Source organism: Haematobia irritans, chromosome 2 (assembly GCF_050003625.1).
Source record: "Haematobia irritans isolate KBUSLIRL chromosome 2, ASM5000362v1, whole genome shotgun sequence".
NCBI classification, from domain to species: domain Eukaryota; kingdom Metazoa; phylum Arthropoda; class Insecta; order Diptera; family Muscidae; genus Haematobia; species Haematobia irritans.
The window spans coordinates 233,346,604-233,360,054 of record NC_134398.1 but is presented as its reverse complement, the minus strand read 5'-3'; the positions used below and the strand labels follow the sequence as shown (position 1 = coordinate 233,360,054).

General features: G+C 32.8%; 1 protein-coding gene across 12 annotated transcripts in view; it reads left to right on the top strand.

Moving 5' to 3' along the window:
• Window positions 1-2,682: 2,682 nt before the first annotated feature.
• The window catches only part of LOC142227388 (ethanolaminephosphotransferase 1), a 29,170-nt gene continuing 18,401 nt past the window's right edge, over window positions 2,683-13,451 (top strand). Inside the window, exons 1-4 of one of the 12 annotated variants that reach the window (XM_075297914.1) lie at window positions 2,683-2,870; window positions 6,801-7,070; window positions 13,065-13,133; window positions 13,194-13,377. In XM_075297914.1, coding sequence (XP_075154029.1) covers window positions 7,014-7,070; window positions 13,065-13,133; window positions 13,194-13,377 — 310 coding nt within the window. In that variant the 5' untranslated portion in view covers window positions 2,683-2,870; window positions 6,801-7,013. Of the gene's footprint in view, window positions 2,998-3,422; window positions 3,662-6,732; window positions 7,071-13,064; window positions 13,134-13,193; window positions 13,378-13,451 lie in introns of those variants that run through there. The other 11 variants (XM_075297908.1, XM_075297913.1, XM_075297912.1 and 8 more) reach the window with 11 other exon arrangements.

The window sequence follows — 13,451 nt, the reverse complement described above, 5'->3', positions numbered from 1 at the left end:
ATTCTTACTCTGTTTTTAACCTATTTGAAACAAAAAAGTTAAAATTACCGATTAAAAGTATGAAAAAAAACCAAGTTATAAAAAATTGAATTAAAAAAACTTCCTGGGTAGTTAAAATAAAGAACATCATTGGGAGTGCATCTTTTGGAAGTGCTTTTAAAGTTGGGCCTTTGGAAGAACTTCCAAATTTTTTTGCTGGGAAGTTTGACATTCCGTTTGTAACACATCGAAATATCGATTTCCGACTATATAAAGTATATATATTTTCTTGATCAGGGAGAAATTCTAAGACGATATAAGCATGTCCGTCTGTCTGTCTGTTGTAATCACGCTACAGCCTTCAATAATGGCGCTATCGTCCTGAAATTTGGCACAGATTCGTCTTTTGTTTGCAGGCAGGTCAAGTTCGAAGATGGGCTATATCGGTCCAAGTTTTGATATAGTCCCCATAAAAACCGACCTCCCGAATTGGGGTCTTGGGCTTAAAAAACTGTAGTTGTTATCCAATTTGCCTGAAATTGGAAATCTAGAGGTATTTTAGGACCATCAAAAAGTGTACCGAAAATGGTGCCTATCGGTCCATGTTTTGGTATAGCCCCCATATGGACCGATTTCCCGATTTTGCTTCTTGGGCGTCTAGAAAGTGTATTTTTCTATCTGATTTGCCTGTAATTAGAAATCTATAGGTATTCTAGGACCATAAAGAGGTGTGCCAAAAATGGGGTGTATCGGTCCATGTTTTGATATAGCCCCCATATAGACCGATCTACCGATTTTACTTCTTGGGCTTCTAGAATCCGTAGTTTTAATCCAATTTACCTGAAATTTGAAACCTAAAGGTACTCTAGGACCCTAAAGACGTGTGTCGAAAATGGTTAGTACCGGTCCATGTTTTGATATAGCCCCCATATAGACCGATCTCCCGATTTTATTTCTTGGTCTTCTAGAATCCGTAATTTTTACCTAATTTGCCTCAAATCGGAAATCTAGAGGTATTCTAGGACCATAAGGAGGTGTGCGGGAAATGTTTAGTATCGGCCCATATTTTGATATAGCCCCCATATAGACCGATCTCCCGATTTTACTTCTTGGAATTCTAACATAGAATCCGTAGTTTTTATCCACTTTGAAATCTAGAGGTATTCTAGAACTATAAAGACGAGTGTCGAAAATGGTGAGTACCGGTCCATGTTTTGATATAGCCCCCATATTGACCGATGTCCTGATTTACTTCTTGGGCTTCTAAAATCCGTAGTTTTTATCCAATTTGCCTGAAATTGGAAATCTAGAGGTATTCTAAGAAAATAAAGAGATGTACCGAAAATGGTGATTATCGGACCATGTTTCGATATAGCCCCCATATAGGCCGATCTCCAGATTTACTTCTTGGGCTTCTAGAATCCCTGGTTTTAATCCAATTTTCCTGAAATTGGAAATCTAGAAGTATTCTAGGACCATAAAGAGGTGTGCCAAATATATTGAGTATCGGTACAGTTTTTGATATAGGCCCCTTATAAAGCGGCCCTCCGATTTGGGGTCTAGATTCTAGAACTACAATTAAATGTGCTGAATACTGTGTGTATACTTCCATGTTTTGGTATAGCCCCCATTACACCGAACTCCCGATTTAACTCCTAGGGTTTCTAAAAATTGTAGTTTTTATCCGATTATCCACAAATTGAAAATATACTGGAATTTTAGACCAATAACAAAGTGTATATGATTTAGCTTTATCGGTCCATTTGGTAAGGCCTCCATATAGACCGATTTCACTTATTGAGGGTATAGAAGGCGCACTGATCATGAAAATTGCTTGAAACTGAATGCAACATTTCCAGATTTTACTTCTCGTAATAATTTAAATAATTGGGATGAAATTCTACAGATTTTAGATTTCAAATCAAGGCGTTATTTCATCATTTTCTTGCACATTGACAAGAGATGTTTATGATTCCTCTAAAACTCAAACAAAAAATGGTTCTTATAAATTCAGAATCTGGTCTAGTCTTCATAGGTAAAATCTTTACATTTATCTGTGGGAAGCATACTGGTTGAACTGATTTGCTTGGGAAAATATCTGTCATCAAACCCCCCTTAAAATTTCAAAGGAAACTATTATATTTGATTCATGGTGGTGGATATTTAAGATTCGGCCCGGCCGAACTTAACATACTACTGTATATACTTGTTTTAACTTAAAGAAGGGGTCACTTTTTTCTGGGTGAACTATATTAAGTTTTCAAGCTGAAAGCCACATTTTTTCCATCCATAATTTGAAAAAAAAAATGTATAAAAATATATATATTTATATGTTTAATTTAGTGTTTTGGTGGGAAAAATGGATGTATTTTGAGAAAATCAACCGTTGATGACTATAGTGAGTTTTCCGTATATACAATTAGTCAGAAAAAATTAAAAATGTAAATGTAATTTTTTTCATAAAAATTCTTTATTTTATTTTTTATTTCCCCAAATAAACATTTTTACACAAGAAAGAAAATAGCAAAAAGTGTCAAAGTTTGGTTGGGGGAAAGAACTTTATCGCATGCAAATACCGGGGTACATATAACTGCAACAACCAATCGAATCAACTTGCCGGCAAGTAGCGCACCAAAGAAAGCACACAACAACCATTGACCAGTAAACATACCAGCACTAACATTGTACTCTCTGTTTATGCCATTTCAGTCGAGTCCATAGAATCGGCCGGTGCAGACGTGTTTGAATTGTCTTTACACGAACGAACTGCGGAGAACATTTGCTATAATAAATACATCCTCAATTTATTCGTACATTCTTCGGGGTTTAAGTGTTTCCATTGAATTATTTCGCGCGAAATACGACAACGTTCAACACACTTGAGACATACGGTAGCTGCCCCAGTTACTCGTCATCATCGTTACTGCCTTTGTAAAACAACAACACCGACGATGTTATAATCATCATTATTATCATCCCTAACTTCATCATTGCTATACTCATCGTAATTATTCTGTTGTGAGAATTATATTCATTCATATGTATGACAGACCGATAATATTTAAAAAAAGAAAACTGCATTCACTTGTACGGATGTAGGTGTGTTTGTACCGTGTGTCTGTCTGTATGTGATTAAAATCGAGAGCGGACACCGTTGAAGGGAATAATTAAATATTCTATATGATGACAGTGCTATAATCATATTATTATTACTATTATTTCTTTAATTATGTATTATTAAATACCAAGAAGCACAAAGATAGAATTTTTATTGTTTATAAAAAAATAAAAACTAATTTCTATATTCGATAATCTTTAGCACGGCAGTATTCACATTCAAAATACACGAAATACAATCAAGTCACGACATAATACGCTTCGATATTAGATTGAATTTCAGGGAGGCATTTCAAAATGTTCAGTTGATTTAATTTCGATGCCAAATTTGGTTGGTGATACGGGAAGAATAACAAGGCTCTACGTTATGCTGTATTTTACATTGATCAAAAACATCTTAATGAGCTTCCATACGACGAACGGTTGTCGCTTCATTTACAATTGGAGCTCAATGTCAATGATTCGGATTCGTCTTTGTGAGATTATTGTGTTGCTCACTATACTGCGAATGGCAAAATCGCGATTTTTAGTAAATCAGAAAACATAATCGGTGAAAATGCATACAGTGAGTGTCATAACAAAATCGTACTGCCCACAAATAAATTCGTGCAAAATTAATAATATTGAATAAATGACATGGAATTAAATTAAATAATTTTCTTGAGTAAAATATGTGTGAAATGTGTGGCTTCTTTAGATCCTAACAGTTTCGTCAGATCTGTTTGTGGATAAACTAAACATATTTTATTGGTCGTTCGCCACATTTGCTTATATATGATTTTATTCGCATGATGATGATTGTTCACTTCATTTTAACCTATATCATCTATGTTGCTCTTGATATTTACACGAAAGAGTACGAGAGTACGAAGAAGAAAATGAATAGGTTTTTATTAACCCTTACGTACCTACAAGATTTAGTATATGTGAACAATTCATGCACTGAATAGTAAGAACTTTTAATTATATTCCAACAGTAAGAAATGCGATAGTATAAGGGACAATCTTCAAATCATTTTCGATATTTGAAGCTTGATCTGGATGTAAGCAATTTACAATAATAACATATGAACAGAAATTGGAGGGGGTGTAAAAATCGGAAACAGTCCAGTTCTGAAAATACTTTGTACTATATTCTTATTTGTCCCAGATATAAAGTACTCCGAAGCTTTGAAGGTTAATAAATAAACCGGCTCTCATGATATCAAACGCATGATAGATGCAATGAACTATGGAGCCAAAATAGATCATACACCCAGAAAAAAGTGACCCCTTCTTTAAGTTAAAATGAACTCATTGTGAAGAAAGTTGAACTTCGTATAGCGCCAAAGACATTTTTATTTGTTTGAACGATGTGATTTTCGTAGAAATTAGGAATAATGCATTCCATATATTAGTTAACATTTTCCTATATTTATATACCACTATACTACAGAATGAAAAAATTTAACTAATTTGAATTCATATATGGAATGATTTTATTGAAATTTTTTCATTCATTTCGACAAATCTTACACATTTGTGGTAAAACTTTTACTTCATAATTAGAACTGCTTACCTTCGTTTTTAAATACAATTTTATTTTTTTCTATAAGCAATTTTATCTTCAATAAAAGACATGTTTTATTAATATATTGAATATATTTATTAAGAATCAACAGCATCGAATCTCTTTGAAATATTAATTTATTATTCCACTATTTCCAATTTCCGTGTGATATTATCAACTGTAAAACGCACTTTTCCTTCTTATTGTACTTTTCACTTTTAATAAGTTGCTGCCTATCGATTTTGTCCTCCTTTTACAATTTCAATACCTACAAATATAAAAAATCATAAAACATTTTTGTTGCAAAAGGTTAGCGTCACTGAATATTACCTGATAATTGAAGATTCCAAAATGAAGACAAATGAAAGGATTGTTATTCTGCTGGTGTTTTCTTTCTTTATACACTATCACGAACATTGATAGATTTATTTAAAAAAAACGAAAAATTTTCTCACTAATTTAAAATAACAAATATTTTATATATTTTATTTGTTATTTATTATATTATTTTACCATATTATTTTTTAACAATCTCTCCGTATACCAAAACAACGCGATTCCAACTAAAAAAACAACCGACGCGCAAATATATCGATTACACCCACGCGCAAACACATCGATTACGATGACAGGTATCGATTACAGGTAGACAATAGAAATGTAGGAAAATTTCCTATATTCTAACAAGTGTGTTTCCTTTAGTTTTGAAAGGATTGCATACTTCTTAGTACGAATGAACTAAAATATTTTTCTATGCCAAGTGTTGTTCGTATGTATGAAAAACTTTCTATTATAAAGGAAGTCGCAATTATCATTTTATAAGAAATTTTACTAATTTTGAGGAAACTTGGTTTTAGTTCGGTTTTTGTTTATTTTTACGAATGCTTTGTTATCGGTGAATACAATTTTCTTTTTCAGTAGTAAATTCTTATACCCAGCGAAGAAAATAGTATGAGTAAAATTCCATGCCTTATTCTAGTTAACGAACTAATCCTAACTGCTTACAGTTTAGGATTTTTTTACTGAAACGAGCAAATTTTATTATTTTTCACAAAAATTTACTTTAATGGAAATAAAATGGATAAACTATATTGATGAAAATTTTTTCCTTTAGTTTCGAAGGCACTTTTTTCTGGGTGTACAAGTAACCGGTTGCTAGGAGGCATATACTAACAGAACGCAAATTTCATCCGCATCGGATAAACTTTACTCCTCCAGGAGGCTCCGGATGTAAAGTTTCAAGTCGATACGCGTATTCAATATAAGGGATTAAGGAATTTTGACCATTATAAGGGGAAGCACTAGATGGCCCATATGGTACATCTTGGAGTTCGTATCAAGTTGAGCTAAAATTTTACCCTTAACTATATGCTGATAAACTAATTTCTTTGAGAGTTAGTGTGCAAAAAAACAAAACAGCCGGACGGACAGGCATGATCGATCAGATTCTCTGATTAATTCATTAGAATTACACCCGATTCACTGCAATGAAATTCGACAACATCCCATTTAAAAGTGAGACTCACTGTAATTCTATTCATCAACAAATTTATTAAGACCACATACATACCTACAGACAATCGTACAAACATACACGTATGCATACATATGACATGTTCACTTAAGTCCAGTACACGCTATTGTTATGCTTTAAAATTAATTTAATGAAAACATTCTAAAGGAAGTGCCCGTTTATATTCCTTCTTTACACAAAGCACAGTGGGTGATATTTGCTTTAGTTTTTGGGGGGAAATAAGTAATGTAGACCTTTGAGTTTACGATGCATATATATTAAATATTGTCAACGTTAAATAATCGATTCTTTAAGAAATCGTCAAATGTGTACATACATATCCACGTATTAACAAATTTGAAATGAAAAAGTAGCTGCTATAGAATATATTTAATAAATATGAATCAATCAATCAAACAGCTTTTTCACACTGTGCGAAGTTGTGCTGGCGGTAATCTGTTTCTACTAATTCGGAATCTTGTGCGATTATATTCACAACTGATTAAGTCGGAATATGGGCGATAACGCCTTTTGCTAGTTTTGCGCGTAAAATGACAGCCGAGTGTTTTAATAGATTTTTGTGTCGCCCCAGTTGGAAGATAGTGTGTACCGAGCTTAGACGTGCAATTTTTTTTACAAAAGAATAGAAAATATAAACTTAAGACATTCGATCCAAAATAAACAAATAAAGAAATTCTTAAATTTTCCTGTGTGCGGAGTGAGAGCGAGAGTGTGTGATAACAAAATAATTTGCAACTCCCAAAACACCAATGAGTGTTTGGAGTCAGTGCCACCTGAACTTCATAGTAATATTTGTCTAAAGGCATCCAGGCGTAATTAAGGTGACCGACAAACATGTTGGGCGTCAAATATTTAACGGAAGCCCATTTGAAGGGCTTCGAAAAGTACAAGGTGAGTACTGTGACATAGTCCAAAAGAGCAATAATTGAATTAAAAATACAAAGCGACAAACCAACTAACAAACCACCACCGGGGGTGGCGGGAAATGAGGCATATGCAAATTTTACACTTGTAAATTATTTGTTGTATGTTTTCCTACCCCACTTTTATGAGATTATTCTCCACCGTTTGTGCCAATTAAAAATGTCTCTGACAGTGGAGAATGTTTTAAGAAATTATAACACCACCCTTTAGTTTATACCCAACAGACGTAAGAATTTTGAAATATGAGAGTGGGTCGAAAAAAAACTAAATATTTACTTATGGCGTTTTCGATTCGCAAAAAATATGTTGCCTTGGTGTTACCAAACTTTTTTCCTCATTGCATTTTCGACCAAATGATAGCGTCATTCCAAAGTTATTGTTAATTCCTAATATTGCGAGGGATACAGGATCCAAAATCTATCACAGTGTCCTTTATATTTTGCTTTCAATTTCGAGAACGTTGCACCTTTTTTTCCCAATCGAAATCGCTATTAAATTTGTTTTTCATTCTTATATTTGTAATTGAGTTGAAATGTTGAGTAGAATCTATATTTATAATAATTTCTTTGGATCAATAAATTTTGATATTATATATGTTAACATCAGAATACCTCACCTTTGTTGCCTTTGGAGCAGCTGTTGACAAGCTCCCCGCAATTGCTGTTTTTGTGGACACAAACAAATGTTGACACATACTGAAAATTAAAGCTATGGAATGAGGTTATGACATGTATATCCCGATTGTATACCAATATTGTCTACATGTATCCCGAATTATGCCATATATTACTATTACTAATTTGTCCACTTACCCAGCAAAAACTAGGTAACCACATCTCATTACAATTTGAATTGCGAGGAGTAAAGCTATCATTACACCTTGCATTACATTGCGGTGTGTTATAATGACTAACTTGTAATGACAATAATAAATACTTCTCGGTAATGTTCAAATTGTTATTCTTAAAATGTAATATACATAGTTACCATTAGCTACAATTCACATATTTGAGCATTTACGGTATTTCTGAAGATATCCGTTAAGGAAGATTCTTCACAAATATTTCATAATAATTGCGCTTTAAATTAATGACACGACCATATTATGTTTTAAATAAATGCTTTCTTCTACCTTATTCATATTATACTTCCAACATCCAGTTTAACTAGATTTTAACTGTCATTTGCCTTCTAAAAGAGAGTTGTAAAATCCACGAACCTAATGTGAATGGGATATTAGGTGTATTATTACTTAATTCACGAATCCAACTGCCTTAAACAACATAAATTTATTTCTATTCATTTATTTCTATTACATTTATTTATTTATTAGATGATTTGTTACATTTTTGTTTATTTCTACAATATTCGTTCGTATTCAAGTAGTGTTCATCCCAGCAAAAAAATTTAGAAGTTCTTCCAAAGGCACAACTTTAAAAGCACTTCCAGGACATGCACTCCCAATGATATTCTTTATTTTAACTACCCAGGAAGTTCTTTTAATGCACTTTTTTATAACATATTTTTTTAATACTTTTAATGGGTAATTTTAACTTTTTTTGCTTCAAATAGATTAAAAAAGAGTAAGAATTCATAAATTTTGTCGAAAAAAATGCTAAATCCAATCTGAAAAAATTGTGAATTTTTGAAAATGTTTGAGGTCAAACATTTCCGACAAGCGTTACAAACAATTAAGAATTATAAAAAATTATAAAAATTATTTATTTAACAAAATATCACAGAATTTTTTAATTTACATCCAAAACATTGAATTCGGATCACACCTCAAGAAGTGATGCAAATTCAGTGCAACGGCTGTTGAAATGGAGGACTTCCGTCCTATGACAAGCCCATGTTAAATTCATCGCTTCTGCGTCAATTTTGCACCACTTCCGGATCCAAAAAGAACATTTTCACTACTTTTTTGGCGATGCTTTTTTAGCTGGGATATTACAGCATTACTTTGATCAACTGCAATCAGCGAGAGAAGTCAATATTTTCAAGATTTGGTTGCCTAGATGATTTGGACAATAAATGGCTATTTTGCAAGCTTAGGTATATCTACGAATAAGTTATTACATAAAAGTTTATTTCTTCGAGATCATATTTTTCTCTCTGATCCGGAATGAAATTTTAGACAAACGAAATTCCTCTCTAATCCAAATTATATCCTTCCTTCGCAACGAAATTTTAGACAATGGAATTTCCCTTTCCGGAATTTGTGACAAACCATACGAAGATTGTCTTTAATCTTTTTTATTTGCTTTGAAAAAAAAAAAAATTGCCAGCGTCAAAAGGTTGTCTAAAAATTTAATGCTTAGTAAAGAGAAATCTTCCTTTAGAGAAGCTAACGAATTCCTTTAAAATTTGTGAAGTGGGCTCATTTAATAACATTTTTTAAATCAAATCAATCGACTTTCCCTAATGTTTATCAAAAATAAAAAAAACGCATTTATAACATCAGATTATAATTTAATCGTCGGTGAATTAAAAATGATGTTCTATTTTTGTATTGCTCACCCCATACGAAGCGGATATTGCCCTATGATAGGGGCTGTATGAAGGTGTGAAATAAACTGTTACTAATATATATTTAAATAAAGACAATTTAGAATTATTTATTTCTTATAGACATGAAGTGAAGGTTTAGCTCCCGAGGTAACACAAAAATATTAATAAATTCTTACTTAACTAAATGTCATTCGGAATTCGTAAAGGTGTTCACCTTTACCTTTAAAAGTTTTTCATGCCTGCCAATGTAATTATGGTAAAGGTAGAATAATAACAATTGTTTGCTTTCAACATAATGATTAATGTCTTAAGCTTAAGACCCTAGCAGTCAAAGCTTACAATTATATTTATAATTTTATTGTAAATCTAATTAATCGATAAATAAATAAATAATAGTAATGGTAATTAGAATGAACTCCTATTAAGAAAAATCCTTTAAAATTGTCATCCTTATTCCGATTTATTTCAGGAAGGCTTGGCATTCATTCTCAGTCATTTCTTATTGTAAGGGAATTTAATCAACCATCCTCCTCAATTTGTTTCGCTGTAAATGTCCTTATGTTCTTATCATTTGTTTTTGTTATTTTCTTATTGTTTATTTTCTTTTGATTTTGCTCATTGAGTGATTTTTGTTGCTGTTATCAATCACATTTACTGTGAGAGTGATCAGAATCATCCATGATCCATTCATTCAGCCCTTCATACTGCTGACACCCCCAGTGCCCATGATAAACGCAGTAAGCAGGCAAATTGTGTGAAGTGTCATTGACCACGTGAAGTGCTGATATTCTCTGGAAAGGTTCACGTCACAATTTCTCTATCGGTTGGCTTTGTCGAGCTTCGTGATTCAATATTCCAAGATTATGTTCAATGAAATTTTTAAGCTTTTTTTGGCCTATAATTGAAATGAAATAATTATTGTGGAATCAATCCATTAGAATTGCTTGGGCAAAGATCGTGTGCGTACAAAATATGATAAGAGATCTGTCCGGTATATTCTTCATAGTCATAATCATTTACAGGGTTTCTCAAATCGTGGTCCCGTTTTGGTTTTCTTTTATAGAAGAGAGAAAAAGTTTGCTATTTTGCAAAAACTAAACTAAGTCGCTCGAAACTGCATTTTAGGTTGGAAAAAATGTAGCAAAAGGTTTCTTTGTTATTTAACTATTCAATTCAATTCAATTATTCTTTATTTTTATATAACGTTACAAAATGTTATGTAGGTTCAAGTATATAACTTATGGCTAATAAGGAATCATACAGCATGGTTTGAATTCAAACCGTCTGCTGGTAATTTGAGTTTTAGTTGTTTATAAATTGATTAATTAATAATTGAATTCATCTATTAGATTTTTTCTATAATTTAAGGCTTCTTTTAAGTATTTGTATAAACGGTACCAACAAAAATCTCCATCTCCATTTAGTATATCAATGATTTCAAATTGATGAAGTATAACCTTCCCAAAGAATTTGAATCTTATACTCGCCAATATCGGGCATCGGCCAAGAAAGTAAAAATCGCCTCGTCTTCTACAACGTTACACAGCGAACATCTATGTACACTTGTACTGAATTGATTTGCATTGTTATTTAACTATGTTTAACACAATTAGTTCTGACCATGGGATAAAGTATATAAAGCAAAAATAATGAATTATATCATATGAGCGAAATCATTGCCATGGCAATGAGAAGGTGTATGATCACCCCAAACATGATTTTGGAGCAACATGATATTTTTGGACGTTGAACATGGAATATGTTTGCGCAAAATAATGTTTGCCGAGAAAACAAATGTTTGCTGTGAAAACAATATTTTTACGACAAAAATGTTTCATGTTCACCGTCCAAAAATAACATTTTGCTCTTGCAACAAGTTTGGGGTGATCATGTTTCTTCTCTGCGTGTATATAAATTTAAATGAAATCGAACATAAGCCTCAATTGACTATTTTTTTACCTTAAAATTAATTACTTAAAAAAGTTACAGCTAAAGTAAAGCGACTTTCAGTTCGAAAACCGAACATAGTACCGTCCTTTCAATTGAATCTTTCACTTAATGTCACTGCCAGCATTGTTCGAATTTGACATTACATTTTTGTATCCCCACCACGTCGTATATGTTACGATATCCAAATCTTATCGGAAAATAGCCGTCATTTTTGAGAAGTTGTTCCACGCCAAGTTCCCAAATTAAAGATCAGTACTATGTTCATTTTTCGCGATGAAATATTCGCGGCTATTTTATTAACACAATTCAATATAAAGCAGATAGATTAACTCAATTGATGCGCGGTTTCTTGTTCCCCTAGATTTCGGCAAGAATTCGTTTCTTTTCATTTATAGTTCGTTTCTTTTCATTTATAATTTTGATTATTTCAGGAAAGGAATCGGGAAAATAAAGTGATTTTCAACTCGAAAACCGAACATAGTACTCACCTTAAAGCGTTATTAGAGAATCTTTACTATGCGTCTATTTTGACCACTTAGGTAAGGTTGAAAAAGAGGATTCAGGTCTCATCATCCTCATGCTACTCCTATACGGCACAGATGTGCTTTCAATTCTATATGCGTGGACATCCTTCCGACCGCTGCATTAGTCTACATCGCGTTACTCGTATGTGTCTCCCGTGTCCATTCATCCAACAATACCAACACGGTTCGCTATTGAACCCTAATGTTTGCTATTGCCTTCATTGCCACCTGGCAATCTGTGAAAATGTTCATGTGTTGTGGCCTCGTTTTATTTCCGAGCCATTTAAAACATTCCATTGTAACCCAGACACTTCGGTGTCAGGGTCATCCAAATAAACATCGGCCAAACCCGTTCTTTCACCCGATCAATCTTTGTAGCAGTTATTTCCCTATGGAATCTGTTCTGGGGTCCCATTCTCCCAGGACCATCTTACTGGTGTCGGAAAGTCACGCAGCTATGGTCACCTCGCGTATCATGGTTTGTTTCGGCATCCGCGATAGGGACCACACAGAATGTCCCTATCGCTATATAATCCATAACACACGCAGAGAAGGAATATGATCACTTCAAACATGTTTCAAGAGCAAAATGTTATTTTTGTAGGGTGACCGTGTAACATGTTTGTCACTAAAATGTTATTTTTCCGTCAAATATAACCTGCTTGCCGAAATCAGATACATGATTTCCGAGAAAATAATATGGTTGCGAAAACCATGTTACATGGTCACCACCCAAAAATAACATTTTGCTCTTAAAACATGTTTGAGGTGATCATATTCCTTCTCTGCGTGCAGCTATCTTCGTTTTCATTGTGATGCAGTCAATGTTTAGATTACAGATAAATAACGCTTTATATTACCTTCAACTAATATTTAGGATATTCTTCTGGTTTGGTGCTTACTTTTTTCAATTACTTTTTTTCATATTATATTAAAAATTTTATTAATTACATATTTGTCATTATCTTATTTACAGTATAGCAGTATTGACACCAGTTTTCTCAGCGTTTATGTAATGCATCCCTTTTGGAACAAATGTGTGGAGGTAAATGTCAATTTGTAAACATTAAATAATCTATGATATTTTAAAAAATAATATTTTTAGTATTTGCCCATGTGGCTGGCGCCAAATATTTTAACTTTCGTAGGTTTTCTCATGACAGTTATAAATTTCCTTCTATTGGCCTACTATGATTGGGATTTTGCAGCAGCGAATCCAGTGGAAAATACAGTACCCAGATGGGTATGGTCTGTGGCGGCCTTAAATATTTTGCTGTACTATAATTTAGGTATTATACTATGATAAATCGATAACTTAGTGTTTTTTTTTTATAAATTCATTATGAATTGTAATTATAAACAA